General features: G+C 42.4%; 1 protein-coding gene across 1 annotated transcript in view; it reads left to right on the top strand.

Moving 5' to 3' along the window:
• The window catches only part of LOC139268496 (neural-cadherin), a 306,309-nt gene that overhangs the window by 144,459 nt on the left and 145,108 nt on the right, over positions 1 to 16,742 (top strand). Inside the window, exons 2-3 of the mRNA XM_070886774.1 lie at positions 7,951 to 8,142; positions 9,103 to 9,328. Of these exons, the coding sequence (XP_070742875.1) occupies positions 7,951 to 8,142; positions 9,103 to 9,328 (418 nt within the window). The remainder of the gene's footprint in view (positions 1 to 7,950; positions 8,143 to 9,102; positions 9,329 to 16,742) is intronic.

Here is a 16,742-nt window from a genome sequence, read left to right on the forward strand (position 1 = left end):
TAAAATTATGAGAGGCCTGGATAAAGTGGATAGGAAGGACCTGTTTCCCTTGGCAGAGGGGTCAACAACCAGGGGGTATATATTTAAATAAATTGGGGGGTTTAGAGGAGATACATGGGGAAATTTCTTCAGCCAGAGGGTGGTGGAGGTCTGGAACCCACTGCCTGAAAGGGTGGTAGAGGCAGGAAGCCTCACCACATTTAAAAGATATTTGGATGTGCACTTAAAGTGTCGTAACCTACAGGGCTATGGACCAAGAGCTGGAAAGTGGGATTAGGCTGGAGAGCTGTTGGTCGGCTGGCGCAGACACAATGGGCCGAAAAGGCCTCCTTCCATGGTGTAAATTTCTATGATTCTATGTAAAGTTCAAATCCTAGTCAGCTGTTTCTTTGAGAACTTTATCTGAAGCACATACTTTCTGTAGCTGTATGATAAATGTTTACATGTTGGGACCTCTTCAGATTTGTCATTTATTGAGTGCTCTGGCTTTGTTTAGTTCTCTGTTTCAATTGGCACAGGAAATGTCTTGGTGTAATTAATGAGATCTTCCAAATGGTAGGAGGGCCTATGATTCTCAACAGTGTGCTGTTTGTTTCAACCAAACAATGGGGAGGAGAGGCACTCCCAGACAGCTAGGGAGCAAATTTAGGGATCTTTCTATCCCTCCGAGTGGCTCATTATAGGATGGAATGGGCAGAAGGTGGGAATATGGCTCCTTCTCTGTTGGTCTGCATATGACATGTTTAAAATCATGAAGTGTTTAGACAGAGTAAATAAAGAGAAACTTTCCTGAAGGGTCAATAACCAAACGGCACAGGTTTAAACTGATTGACAAAACAACCAGAGACAACATGAGGAAAACTTTTTACGCAACGAGTGGTTAGAATTTGGAATGCACTGCTTGATAGGGAGGTGGAAGCAGATTCAATAACAACTTTCAAAGGGGAATTGGATAAATACTTGAAGGAGAAAGAATTGCAGGGATATGGGGAAAGAACCGGGGAATGGGACTAACTGGATTGCTCTTCAAAAGAGCCGGCACGGACTCAATGGGCAGTACTATTCTATGATTCTATGACGTGTGCGGGGGCAACATCGAGGAGAGAGAAAAATGAATAACAATGGGTGATTCAAGCACCACATAGACTCTTTTCCAGAGAATACACCGAGTGTTCCTCTGGTGCCTGAATGAATACGCTGATTGTTGTAATGTAAGTGCTACAGCTCATGTAGCCCAAAAATGGGAAATCATAGAATAATCAGCCAAGAACATCGACTTTGTTGGATAGCTTTGTTTATTTCAGAGATTTAAGAATGGATTTTGTTTTAAAGTCTTTTCCAACTTTCTCCCTTCCTGTCCTGATGTTACTGACTGTTATTAGGGTAAATATCAATGCGCACCAGCAATTCGCTGGTACTTCACCCATTCCTCATGTGGCTGTCAACACACTATTCGACTGTGGAGGGCACCACCGCCTAACCCAATCCCGTTCTCAACCAACAGCTACGCATGCATATTTCCGAGCAGGAATTTTGACTGATCTTTCCCCTCCCTACCTCTGGGGTTCTGAAACCAATTTGGGCTGCCCAATTGCTTCCCTGGCCAAGATTAGCTAACTCAGCATAGATGGGGATTAACACAAGGGCCCCATTGGTCCGTTGGCCTCCAAACCATACCACATGGTGCATTGTGCCAATTAAGGCTGCCATTGACGGAATTTTCTGAGTGCGGTTGACGCTCTGAATTAAATCAGGAGGAGCCAATATATGAACGAGATATTGAAGGATTTGTAAACAAATGCAGCCAAAGCCGGTACGTTACATGGAGTAACTATGTATTCCCTCACACTGCATCTGTGTAATGACTGACATCAAACTATTAATCTGCAGTGCTAATTTGTCGCCTATCTTGAATGAATTTAATTTCCTCTTACAGCAGTTCCCTTTAGGAGATGGAAGAGACAACAACATCTGGTTATTCATTAACACAGAGACTATTGGTATTTTTACCGAAGCCTTAGCATGCTTGATATCTGAAAAAGAAGCAACACGCTAATGAGAAATGAATTTCTGATGAAAGTGTTGGGAGTTGCTTGTCACCGATATGTAAGAGTTTTTGCTAGTTGCTTGTTTAGCTGTGTAAATACGGGAGTTCCTCAGTCTTCGGTCTAGGTTATATTGTTGATTAGCTGGACGGACTCTACATTACTGACACCATGTCGCTGTTTATCCTACAGGTTTACACAAACAGCGAACAAGTATGTGCATTTGTACTTAATCATTAGGGCTGCTGTTAGTAAATATATCTCTTCTTTCACTGCCCCCAGCCTAAAGAAAGAGGCAGGCTTGTTTACTCTTATTGTATCTGTGGCACACTTCCATTACTTTTACCACCAAGTGACTGATCAGTCCTCAAACAGGAACAGCTCCGCAAATTCAGCGCTGCAGACAGGGACAATAGAGAAAAGTAGGCATGCTAATTAGAGCGTAAGTCTCGTCAAACAGATGGAGCACCTTGGTTACGGCAAACTACTAAAGAGGCATTTTGTCCCTACAGCCGTCACCCACTGTGCGCTTTTCTTTGCTTCAAATTTTAGCGCTATCAATACTCCATTGATTTCTAAAGCCTGTGCTGCTGAAAGGAATGCAGCTCATTCTCCGAGCATTTTAGTTCAACAAAGAGACCATAATCCAAAGCATGTTACATCATTAAATACCAAAGAGAACACAATCTGAGAATTAACGTCCGCAGTTGCCATTAAAAAATTATTCTTCAGTTGCAGCTGATGCATCTACCAGCTGGCTGTGGATCTGACATATGAGGGGTTATGTTGGGAGTTCTTGATATTATTTTATTTATTTCTTAAAACAGAAACACAAACGAATTCCCAAATGAGATCTGAAGTTTGTAGTTCAAAAGATCATTTGTTACCCCATTCCGATCCTCCAGTTGAGTCCCAGAGGCGCCCTAATGCTGATAATGCGAGTCCATGTATGTTGCCAATATTTGTCTTAATTTGACACCTCATTTCCTCGCCCTCATAATATCTTTATGGCTATAGTTCCTCACAATATGCCCACTTATTCTGATAGCTAAGTCTGAAAATGACTTAATTTTTCTTACTGTCCATTGGTATCCACAATAATTGTTTAACAAACCTTTAAGTTGCCCGACTTTACTCTCCCTCTGTCCTCCGATCTCCCTCTGTCCTCCAGGCTCCCTCCTCTCGCTGTCCTCCGGCCTCTGGGCTCTCACTGACCTCTAACCTCCCGCAATCCTCCGACCTTTGGACTCTCGCTGTCCTCCGCATTGCGACATAAGAATTAGGAACAGGAGTATAGTGTGGGAAAATGTGAGGTTATCCACTTTGGCAGAAAAAATTAGAAAAGCATATTATAATTTAAATGGAGAAAAATTGCAAAGTGCTGCAGTGCAGAGGGACCTTGGGGTCCTTGTGCATGAAACACAAAAAGTTAGTATGCAGGTACAGCAAGTAATCAGGAAGGCAAATGGAATGTTGGCCATTATTGCAAGGGGGATAGATTATAAAAGCAGAGAAATCCTGCTACAACTGTACAGGGTATTGGTAAGGCCACACCTGGAGTATGTGTACAGTTTTGGTCTCTGTATTTAATAAGATCACGGCTGATCTGATCACGGACTCGGCTCCACTTCCCTGCCCACTCCCCATAACCGTTACTTTTTTCCCTTATCGCTTAAAAATCTATCTATCTATCTCCATCTTAAATATATTCAATGACCCAGACTCCACAGCTCTCTGGGGCAGAAAATTCCATAGATTTACAATCCTGAGAGAAGAAATTTCTCCTCATCTCAGTTTTAAATGGGCAGCCCCTTATTCTAAGACTATGTCCCCTAGTTTTAGGTTTCCATATGAATGGAAATATCCTCTCTACATCCACCTTGTTGAGCCCCCTATAAGTTTCAATAGATCACCTCTCATCCTTCTGAACTCCAATGTGTATAGGCCCAACCTACTCAACCTATCCTCATAAGTCAACCCCCTCATCTCTAGAATCAACCTAGTGAGCCTTCTCTGAACAGCCTCCAATGCAAGTATATCCTTCCTTAAATACAGAGACCAAAACTGTACACATACTCCAGGTGTGGCCTTACCAATACCCTGTACAGTTGTAGCAGGATTTCTCTGCTTTTATAATCTATCCCCCTTGCAATAATGGCCAACATTCCATTTGCCTTCCTGATTACTTGCTGTACCTGCATACTAACTTTTTGTGTTTCATGCACAAGGACCCCAAGGTCCCTCTGCACTGCAGCACTTTGCAATTTTTCTCCATTTAAATTATAATATGCTTTTCTAATTTTTTCTGCCAAAGTGGATAACCTCACATTTTCCCACACTATACTCCATCTGCCAAATTTTTGTACTCACTTAGCCTGTCTATATCCCTTTGCAGATTTTGTGTGTCCTCCTCACAATTTGCTTTCCCACCCATCTCTGTATCATCAGCAAACTTGGCTACATTACACTCAGTCCCTTCATCCAAGTCATTACTATAGATTGTAAGTAGTTGAGGACCCAGCACCAATCCCTGTGGCACCCCACTAGTCACTGTTTTCTATCCAGAAAATGACCCATTTATCCCGACTCTCTGTTTTCTGTTAGTTAGTCAATCCTCTATACATGCTAATATATCACCCTCAACACCGTGAACTTTTATCTTGCACAGTACCTTTTATGTGGCACCTTATCGAATGCCTTCTGGAAATCCAAATACACCAAATTCAGAGGTGAAAACATGCTATGCTAACCCACTGCACCCCCTTATCCACATCCTCAAAGAACTCCAGAAAATTTGTCAAACATGATTTCCCTTTCATAAAACTATGCTGACTCTGCTTGATTGACTTATGCTTTCCCAAATGTCCCGCTTCTCCTTCCTTAATAATGGACTCCAGCAATTTCCCAACGACAGATGTTAGGCTAACTGGTCCTCTCTTTATGCTCCTGCGCCTGTTCCGCTCCTCTTGCTGTCCCCACCCAGGTTGAGTGTGCTGACGCCGCAGATGGAGAGTAAAACTTTGTCTACTCTTCTCCTGCAATTTGCCTTAACACCAGTATCAGAAGGGCACCCTGCACTAGTATGTGAGATTTCCACCTCTCACACCAGCAACCTTGTTTGCCTCTCTAATGAGGTTGCCAATGTAGTACTGAATTTGAGGAAATTTTGAGTTGTGGTCCTATGCTGACTTGAGGCTACCCACTCATTTTACATAAGATGCTTACAGCCAACAGATAAATGACTTTTATCAAACTAGACTTTGCTGGATTTGAAATCAAGTTTCAGAGGTGAAAACATGCTATGCTAACCCACTGCACCCCTAGTAGCCACCCTGTAGTGATCATCATCATAGGCAGTCCCTCGAAACAAGGATGACTTGCTTCCATGCCAAAAAAGGATGAGTTCACAGGTGTTTCAATGAAGAACCTAATATTCCAGGTCCTGAACTACATCCTGAAGGATGGAAGATGCCTGTGCGTGGATTTTTCTTAACGTGTGGTGACCATTGCACACCAGCCACCACACAGGCTTGACAGAGCTAGGTCTTGGTCCAGTGGCAAAGGTTATCCAAGATGACTGGAAACCTGCTCTGCTGCACAGATCTAGTGTGCACTCATATCGCACTGGCCCGTGCTGCCCCTGGGCCCCGATCACATCCCTCCACAGTCTCTCGCCGCTCCTTTGCCATGACCTCGTTGCTCCTGCTGTATCTGCCCACGCTCCAATCACCGACCTGGACATTGATGACGTCCCTTTTCGGTGAGTGGCCTCGGGAGCAGCATGACGGCCCCGACCTGCGTGAGAACACCAGCGGCAGGTTGAGGCCATAAAAGGAGCAGCGAGCAGCATGGAGGCCCCGACCTGCGTGAGAACACCAGCGGCAGGTTGGGGCCATAAAAGGAACAGCGAGCTGCCTCGGGAGCAGCGTGGAGGCGTACTACTTCAGGGAGCACCCTGTAGTAATGTCACTCTAGATTATTTAGCAATGAAACTCTTCAGTTCTCATTTTCCTGTCCTAATGTGTCTCATCAATAATATTCATTCGGCTGGGTGGGAAGGTATGAAACATACTGGCAATTTTGAAAGTGAGTATACTATACATCAGGTATGAGATTTATTTTCGAGTGAGGTTGGAAATATGCTTCTATTTTGGAGTAGACTTTTTATATATACTAGCAGATCACCCATGACATTGCTCGGTGAGTCAAGCAGTGCCATAGGATTTGTTATATCAACCTGATCAGGCAAATGGGGCCATCCTAAATGTTTTATCAAAAGATTGCAAATCTGACGATGCAGCACTCTCTCAGTACTGCACTAAAGTGTCAGTTTAGATTATGTGCTCGAGTCCTGGAGTGGGATTTGAACTTATAATTGTCTGACTGAGGCAAGCATGCTATCACTGAACCAAATTCGCATTTTTACAGAGTCAACTGGGACCGTGAAGAAAAACCACACTGATCCCATGTGGAAAGGGACGAGGAAAGATTAGAGAGGCTTTGGCTTTACTGTCAGAAAGAAATGCAATTAAGAAAGACCTTCATTGAAATATGTAAAATATTAAACAGCATAGATAAAGTACATTCAGATTATTACTTTTAATTAAGCCAGCAAAGTAAAACCAGAGGACATAGATGGAAATGAGTGGAAAAATATATTTAAAATATCATATTCTTTTCATTCAAAGAGGGATAAATATTTGAATTAAATCTGCCAGGCAGGGTTATAGAGGCAGAAACGTTGGAGTTGCTCAAACTGCAGTGGGATACTGTGATAGCAAGAGTCAGGGTACTGGAAGGATGAGCTTTGATGGGGAAAATGGTCCTTTCTCATCTATGGCTTCTCGTATTTTCTTATGTGCACTAAAATTGTGCCAAGGCAAATCATAAAAAGCCAACATGAAAGGGTAAGTTTTGTCAATTGGGGCAGCAGGGTGTGGACTTCCAAGACAACAAACCATTTGGTTTATTGGAGAAATGGGTGTTTGTCAATGCTATTGTTCGACATAAGGTTATAGATTAAAACGCCAAGAAGAACTTTATAGCACATATTCTAGGTCGATACTGGGGGAATGTTGTATCTTTGAAATGAAATGTTAATTTAACGCTCTGTCTGCCTACTCGGTCCAACGCTAATCAAAACAAATTATCTGGTCATTCATTCATCGGATATGAAGGGCATAACTTGGCTGCCATGTTTAAAATGTAATCAATTGGCTTAAAGTACTTTGGATGTTCTGAAGATATGCCAAGAGATTATATAAATGTAGGCTCTTTAATTCTTATGCAATTGGTATTCTGTGCATGAAAAGCTCCGTTCTTCAAGAGATGTAGTAAGCAAGGGCAGTGGATGATGCAGCTACTTAATATGCTTTCCTCCTAGAATCTGAATTAGAATCTAGTCCTAACTGATGGGTTGAAAATCTCCCCTTCCCGCAACTGAAAGGATTCTTAGTAGAACTAGTTTAAGTAGTCTCAACCAGTTGTAAGTCCACCCTAGAAATCTGCCATAATACAGCATTAAATTGGCAATCTCACTCGGAGAGTTCATGATGACTAGTGTGAGAAGTGTAGTTGGGTGGGTATTTTTCTAAGCTTGAGCCTGAGAAACATTACTGGGGCTGTGGTGCTGCATCCAAACTGTTCTGAAATATATAATTGTGAAAGTCTTGATGCTGACATTGATGCAAATGTGGGGCCGTGTTCAATTCTATAGCACTGAAAACTTTTATCGTGCTGAGCTTAATGGGGATCATTTTACAATTTGCACAGTTCTATTTCCACAGGGTGTCACAATTAACAGTGTTCAGTTATAATTGAAAATGCAGTGCATGTTAGATAAGTCATCACGACCCACTTGGAGAAGAATGTGAGGAACAATGTGGTGACTATTGACTTTTTGCAGGTGAAGACTGGTACCTGTGCCATTTGACAATCAACGTATTGAGGGAAAGCTTCCCAGAGTGGACTATGCAGCTGTTCCCCTACCTAACAGTTGTATCTTCAGATGCTCCCACGGGTACATCTGTTTTCCAGCTTTCTGCGTGGGATGATTCAGATCACTCCACTGATGAAATGGAATACTTTCTAACAGAGGGTAAGAAAGAAAATCAGAAAAATCTTATATATGCCATGTGTTTCAAAAGTAAGAGTGTTTTTTATAGGTATTTTTTGTTTTCTCTTCTATGATCTTCTTTTTTAACTTGATTTTCCCTTCCTCTTCTGAAGTCTGCTAGTACTTTGCTCAAGTGATCACTCTCCATCTGAGAGCCTATACATCAATATCAGCAGGCAATTAAAGCAGGTCTTGAGAACTGAGCACGATCCTGTCACCCCATATTCACACACAACATTTCCAAGGGCCATTGAATAGCGGTTGGGAATGGGAACCGATGAAGATATTGGGTGATCTTAGAAAATGTCTTCATATATTTGAGCATCTTATTGCAATAAAATTGTCATTGAGCAATAAGCATCAAGTTGGCTTGAATGAATATAAAAGGCAACTTAGTCTGAAGTGCTGTAGTGTGCTGAAGATTACGCCATTGGGACATCTTTATGATGGAAATAGCTGTGGCCATTCCAGGCTGCTCTACACATTCTGGGTATATTTTGGCTAGGCAGCCATGTGATATGATAAATATCTCCACAAATGAGGCTAACTGGATAACTCACGAGTGGATTTTGGACAACTTCATGAATGGGTATATTTGTCATCTCCTGTCACAATCTAATCTACTTAAAACACTAGTATGAGACTTTTAATTTAAGAATAAAATAATCTTCATTTCTGTGATGTCACTCACTCCTGTAGAAATAGTATTGTTTGAAAATGTTGATGTTTCTTTAACCAGTGATATTTATTGCACTAATATCCCAAATCAGCCTTTGGCAATGTCTTTAAATTATTTTGAAGCCGATCCCATCCTTTTAATCTAAAGACATGTAGTGATTTTACCCATTGAAAATGTTATTAGAATAATTCAATAGCTAAAGGCTCAGATTTACATTGCTTTCTCTTCATGTGCCTAACATGTCATGACTCTGATACCTACAGGCGGAGAAGAGAGATTTGAAGTTGATAAGAGTTCAGGCATCATCAGGACCACTGGCTCAACTCTGCTCAGACACAATGAATATGTGTTAACTGTACTGGCTGTCGATAGGCGGGGCAACAAAGGCCCTCATGCATCTATTTTCATTCTGGTCGGCTCCAGACCCCCACAGTTTACCAATGTATCCTACAGTGTGTTTGTTTCTGAAAATACCCCAGCAGGACAACCGTAAGTATCGACTGCCAGAGCCCATCATTATTAGGCAACTGGCTCAAACATTGGCAATTTAAATAGCTGCCATTCCTCTAAATTTTCTAGACAGCTTCAATACATATTTATCGTCATTTTGTATCTGCAGGAATAATATTCCAGAAGAGCATAGCAATGAATATTGGTAAAAAGAATGAAATTCCAATTCCAAGCAACTCTTTTATTAATTCAATATTTTAAACCGTTTTTAAATCGAAATTAAAATGTTGGTGCCAATGCGAGACAACAAAATGTTACTCTATCAAGAGTGTCCTCTCTCAAATATTCCTAGATCCACAAAATACCATTTTCAATCGGACAAAATCAAAGAACAAGTTATTATTTAAATGGAGAAAGATTGCAAAATGCCGCAGTACAGCGGGACCTGGGGGGTACTTGTGCATGATACACAAAAGGATAGTATGCAGATACAGCAAGTGATCAGGAAGGCCAATGGTATCTTGGCCTTTATTGCAAAGGGGATTGATTATCAAAGCAGGGCAGTCTTGCTACAGTATTGGTGAGGCCACACCTGGAATACTGCATGCAGTTTTGGTTTTCATATTTACGAAAGGATATACTTGCTTTGGAGGCAGTTCAGAGAAGGTTCACTAGGTTGATTCCGGGGATGAGGGGGTTGACTTATGAGGAAAGGCTGAATAGGTTAGGCCTCTACTCATTGGAATTCAGAAGATTGAGAGGTGATCTTATCGAAATGTATAAGATTATGAGGGGGCTTGACAAGATGGATGCAGAGAGGATGTTTCCACTGATGGGGGTGATTAGAACTAGAGGGCATGATCTTAGAATAAGGGGCCGCTCATTTAAAACAAGATGAGGAGAAATTTCTTCTCTCAGAGGGTTGTAAATCTGTAGAATTCGTTGCCTCAGAGAGCTGTGGAAGCTGAATAAATTTAAGACAGAAATAGACAGTTTCGTAAATGATAAGGGGATAAGAGGTTATGGGGAGCGGGCGGGGAAGTGGAGCTTAGTCCATGATCAGATCAGCCATGATCTTATTGAATGGCAGAGCAGGCGAGGGGCCGCATGGCCTACTCCTGTTCCTATTTCTTATGTTCTTATGTTAAGATTGTGGTGTGACAAAGTTGTAATGTTTATCAGAAATGAATGTAGTGTAGCCAATAATTTCCTCATGGCAGCTTATACGGGGGAAAAAAAACAGAGCATCCCAATAGCTTTTAGTTATCTGCCGCTTTCCCAGGGCTAAACAGGTCCATATCAGAAAAATCACTGAGGCAAAGTAGTGACTCTGTTTTATATTGGGCTTTAGATCACTTGATTTCAACACACACTTGAAGGAGGTGCATTTCAATCACTAAGATATGAATCAGGGTATAGAGGAGTTTTATTTACCACTTTGCTTACCTCCTACTAAAATTTTATAGCATGTTGCAGAGTAATTCGATCCAATGAGGTGGGATAATTTTTATCAAGATTTTTTCATTGTCATATATATCTACCTCACTTATTAATTAAAAAGCTAGTGAAAAATTATCCTCCCCCAAGATCTTGTTGACACACTAGTATTGCCTGCAAGTAGGGCTGATGCAGGAAATATTTTCATGAGTGAAAAACAAGAAAATGTCGATTTTTGAACAATGAAACAAAAACACAAATGTTGGAAACATATCTCAGGTCAGGAATCAACAGCGGAGAGAACAGATAAGTTAATATTTTGTCAAATTATTTGTTTGTGATTTCCTCCCCAGTCTTCTCCCCTTTTCCCCAATTTACAAATTCACGCTATGGCATGGACCTATGGGGAGGAGTGACGGCTTCCAGTACCTCACTCCGGTGTTTGTCTAAATCAGGGTGCTGTTTGCTTTTCAGAGGCCCTCTGCAAGAGGTTTGGTTTAGGCTCCCCTATGTTCATTGGACAATGATACTAAGTACTACTTACATATGGGTGCAAATTTCCCCAGGAGTTGCTCCTTTTTTTTTTGGAGCAATTTGATTTTCCTGGACTATCTTTTTAGTTGCAATTCTGGCCATTTAATTTGCGCCAGTGTAAGTGAGTTAGTTAGGTTTTTTTTTTGTACCGTTTTTTTTTTCAAAAAGGGGCATTCCCAGCCACTTACCCCTGTTTTAAGTGTTTGGCCAGCAAATAGTTGCTCCAAACTAACTTAGGCCAGCGTATGTTACCACTTCTGTCCGCACAGAAAAACCTTACCTAAAGTTAAGGAATTGGCGCAAGTAACTACATTTAAAGCATCACCAAGCACCAAACAAAGTACAAAAAGTAATAAGCAATTCATTAACAAATAAAATAGAAGGAACCCTGCACCTAAAGCACCAAAATCAATTAATAAATAACAAATACAAATTAGAAGTCCTACCTTAGGGAACGCAGCAGGCCGCCGATGAGGGAGCCCATTCGCCCAAGGCTAGGGACGGCATGCTTCGGGCCCCTCCCACACAGCCTGCAGCACATACTCACAGATTCGGCCTGCCAGGAGCTACTGCACATGCGCACAGACTCTAGCGCATATTTGCAGAGGTCCCGGCTCTGTTTTCAGCGCCAGGACCTGGCTCCGCCCACAATCCATTGGGCCACGCTGAGCCATGACCGAAGAGAGGCTGGGAAGCAGCCAGAATACTGACGTTTTTTTTCGGCGCACTTGGAGGCAGACAAAAACGTCACACCTCGGGTGAGGGCGCCTGAAGAACAAGTTAGGGAAACTCTAGCCCTTCATCAGGTATCATTGGAGACTCGAGGCACAGTGCCCTATGCAATTGCATGGCTTGCACAGCCCGAACGCTATCCCTGCTCTTAATGCATGGGGCAAGATAGTGAGTGTGGGCAGGCTCTTAATCCAAATCAATCGATCACTTGAAATCCTCACAGGCGCATTTTCCAATGGATGGCAATGAAGAGTGGAAACCCTCACTGAATTTTCCACTTTTTAACCTGAGGACATTGACACCAGTTTTGCAACCCTCCCCTCCCTAAGCTTTCTAGAGATCAATTAATTTAGCATATATATCTTAATATCTATATATTTGGTCTGGATTTGGTTGTAAGGGGCACAATGTCAAAATTTCCAGCAGACACAAAATTAGGGAGTATGGTTGTTACGTATGTAAACCTGTAATTACCATGTCTAACTACCAGAGGGCTTATCCCCTGGGGTCCTAAGGGATCTCACAATCCCTGGGGAGTACCTGTATATAAGGAGGTCTCACAGGCTGGAGAGGATCTCTGAGATCTGTAATAAAGGACTACGGTCACACTTACTTTGAGCTTGCAGTTTCTAGTCTGACTCTTTATCCAAGATATAACAATGGTTAACTGTGAAAAGGATTGTATGAGACTTTGGGAGGCTATAGTCAGGTTAGTAGATTGCGTAGATGTCAGATGAAATTCAATACTAAGTTATGTGAGATGATGCCTGCAATGGCTTCTCTTCCCGCCCCCGCAACGTTACCTCTGGTGTCCCCCAAGAATCTATCTTTTGCCCCCTCCTATTTCTCATCTACATGTTGCTCCTTGGCGACATCATCCGAAAACACAGCGTCAGTTTACACGTACGCTGATGACACCCAATTCTACCTCACTACCATTTCTCGTGACCCCTCCTCGGTCTCTAAATTGTCAGATTGCTTGTCCGACATCCAGTTCTGGATGAGCAGAAATGTTCTCCAATTGAATATTGGGAAGACAGAAGCCACTATTTGCGGTCCCCACCACAAACTCCATTCCTTAGCCACTGACTCCATCCTTCTCCCCAATTTCTATCTGAGGCTTAACCAGACTGTTCGCAACCTTGGTGTTGTATTTGACCCTGAAATTAGCTTTCGACCACATATCCATAACATAACTAAGACCGCCTATTTCCACCTCCATAACATTGCCCGTCTCCGCCCTTGCCTCAGCTCATCCCTGCTGAAGCCCTCATCCATGCCTTTATTAGCTCCAGACTTGGCTATTCAAACACTCTCCTGGCTGGCCTCCCACATTCTACTCTACGTAAACTAGAGGTGATCCAAAACTCGGCTGCCCGTGTCCTAACTCGCACCAAGTCCTGCTCACTGATCACCCCTGTACTCACTGACCCACATTGGCTCTCGGTTAAGCAACACCTCGATTTAAAAATTCTCATCCTTGTTTTCAAATCCCTCCAAGGCATTGACCCTCCCTATCTCTGTAATCTCCTCCAGCCCCACAATTGCATTCCCACCCCCCACCCCCCCCCCACCCCCGAGATGTCTGCGCTCCTCTAATTCTGCCCTCTTAAGCATCGCTGAACCATTGGTGGCCGTGCCTTCTGTTGCCTAGGCCCTAAGCTCTGGAATTCCCTGCCTAAACCTCTCCGCCTCTTTTTCCTCCTTCAAGACGCTCTTTCAAATCTACGTCTTTGACCAAGCTTTTGGTCACGTGCCCTAATTTCTTCTTATGTGGCTCAGTGTCATAATACTCCTATAAAGCACCTTGGGATGTTTCACTACATTAAAGGCGCTATATAAATACAAGTTGTTATTATATTTTGGGAGGAAGAATGAGAATCTGTACTGTATGGCAAAACTTTAAAAGCAGTAGAGAAGCAGAAAGACTTAGGGGTTCATATAGACATATGTTTAAAAGTGGAAGGACCAGTTGATAAATCTGATTTTTTAAAAAAGCATATGGGATGTTAGGTTTTATAAATAGAAGAATTGAATACAAAAGCAAAATGTTATGCTAAACCTATACAAATCATTACTTAGTTTATACTTAGAATACTGGGGTAGAAAATAATCTGGGCTCAGACCGAGTGGCCTGAGACCAGCCCGAAATTGGACCATGTATCTCATTAACATCTTATGCTCGAGCTGCTGGCACCTGTTGTACCTTCACAGAAAGCCTGGCTTTGCAAATGCCAAATGTTGGGCCATTTGTCTCGCCAGCAGCAGCGTAAAGGTAAGTCCTGTGAGAGGTTTGGAGTGGGAAATCTAGGGGGGGTGGGGGGGTTGGAGTGATCACGTTGACAGTGGAGTCGGGGGAGCACTCTGCTCCAGCTGGATCCACAGAAAGGTTTTTTTAAAAACATTTAAATGTTTAAAAATAATTTTTGTTGGCGGCCGCAGGGGCCACTGAAGAATTCTGAGCGGGACAGGTCCGGCACCTGCTCCGCTCATTGTAAACTAATTTTACAGAGGGTCCTTCAACCTGCATTAGACCCCTAAATTACATATGCTTTAGGCAGCTGCCTGGGATGCCTAAGAATGGATGCGATGAATGTAGCAGTGGCCCGGATGCACATGTAGGGCCATGTTACTGGTGAATTTGTCAATGTTGTGCCCAACTTGCGCCTGCAAAATAGCTACAATGCATACCAATATTTACCTAGCTGTGTCTAGTTTTGGTGGCCCTACTTTAGGAAGGGTGTCCAGGTGATAGCAAGGATATTGAAGAGATTCATTAAGATGATACTCGGCATGAGATGTGAGGAGAAACTAGATGTGAGGAGAAACTAGAGGCCTCTTTCTGTGGAATTTCGAGGCCCGTGAGCTTAAATCTCCCCCAATGGTTCAATGGCCAATGAACATGACAAAGATACCGCATTTTATTTCTGGTGCAACTATAGAATCAAGATAACAGCCAATCTCTTTGCAGAGGAAACCCCAAAAAAGAGCAGGATTTTTAAGTAATCATAGTTACTCAAAGAATTCTGTAAATAATGCAAGCTGGATAGTTGTGTATACCTTGTAATGTTCAATATTTTAAACATTGTGCTGCTGTTAGCTGATAAAAGTGCTGTGCATCTGTCCTGCAGCTTGAAACCTGCAAAGAGCATTCAGTGAACAAGGAGGTAGTGGAAACAGAAAAAACACAGATAGAGTCATTCCAAGGGAGCTTGCTCTAAGAATTCAACAGAAGTGAATTCTGCAGAAATACCTGATCAGAATTAATTTTAGAATTTAAATCGAACTACCTCAGAGGCCCAGTGGATAAAGGCACTGCCTAGTGTTGTACTTAGTCGTGCAATCCATGAGATCCTAGGTTTAATTCCTGTTTGGCAAAGATTCCTGCTCCCACGATTTTGCCCAGGATTTTGCCTGTATGGATGTGGGTAAGACTAGGATGTCAATTCTATTGTTCCCACAGTCTATTAGCTTTCTGATACTCACTTACACAAAGATGGACCACTTGTATTGGGTAGGGGAGGGAATAAAATTTGAAACAAAAGCAAATTGTGGTCATATCACACATGTCACTTATGCCAGTGGTCTTCAAGGTATAAACATACAATTGGAATACAAAACGACCATCAGGGCTGCTTGTACTAATGATAGTGTGGAAGAAAAAGTAAAACATTTTAATTAGGTAGTGTCTTCATGAAAGAATGTCTGGAATAAACTCCTTTGCTTTGTTTGGGAAGGATGAAGGTTCAGAATAACAGTAACTTGCATTTATATAGTACATTTAATGTAAAGAATATCCCAAGGCTGTTCACAGATAGTGGTAGGGAAATGTAAAGATTTGCAAACATCTTTTCATAAAACTATTGCCCTTATTTTTTTTTAATCACCTTTGTGAAGTATGAGGACATTATTTAAAAATAATTAAAAATGTTTCTCTATTCCTTTGAGCATAGTTTAGCTGATTGAACTTTTCTTCAGTTTATTTAATCCCTGAAGTCCTGAGAGTGCACCTATTCTTCATTCGCTGTTACTTGCTTTATACAATTGTAAATGAAGGCACCTAATGGAAACTCGGAGCTGACTCGCCCAGTTTCCATTTATGTTATTAGACTCTTAAGTACAGTGCTGCACTTCATGAATTATCAGTATATTTTTGCACGATATTAGAACTTTCTGCTGGTGTAACTGCTTTAGCTATACATATTGCACTAGAGCTACAATCCTCGACACTGTACACTGAAATCTCAGAGCCTGACCTTTTCCTTTACTTCTGGGTGGCTAATTATAGACTACAGGTTGAATCTCTCTTATCCGGGATTCCCTTATCCGGCACCACCCCTCGTCTGGCTCATTCTTGGCTGCCGGGTGGTGCGTGCGTAGACACTTCTCGGGGCCCACCAACACTACTTGGGGACTGCCGAAACTTATCAGGGCTCGCCAACCCGTCTACACTTCTCGGGGCCCGCCAACACTTCTTGGGGCCTGCTGGGACCTCCTCCCCCCCACCGCCGACCTTTGGCGATCTCCTTTCACCTCCCCCCTCCTTGGGCCGATGATTTCTCCTCATCCGGCAAAATCCCTCATTCGGCACAGGCCAAATCCAGAGGGTGCCGGATAAGGGAAGTTCAACTTGCATTACAACCTGAACTTTATACATACAGGTCTCTGCTTTATTCTGTCTTTGCAGAGCTAGTTACAGATTGATACAGCTCAAGCACTATATACACTGGTTTCTGCTCTGTCATGTAGA

Source organism: Pristiophorus japonicus, chromosome 1 (genome assembly GCF_044704955.1).
Source record: "Pristiophorus japonicus isolate sPriJap1 chromosome 1, sPriJap1.hap1, whole genome shotgun sequence".
In the NCBI taxonomy this organism is placed as follows: domain Eukaryota; kingdom Metazoa; phylum Chordata; class Chondrichthyes; family Pristiophoridae; genus Pristiophorus; species Pristiophorus japonicus.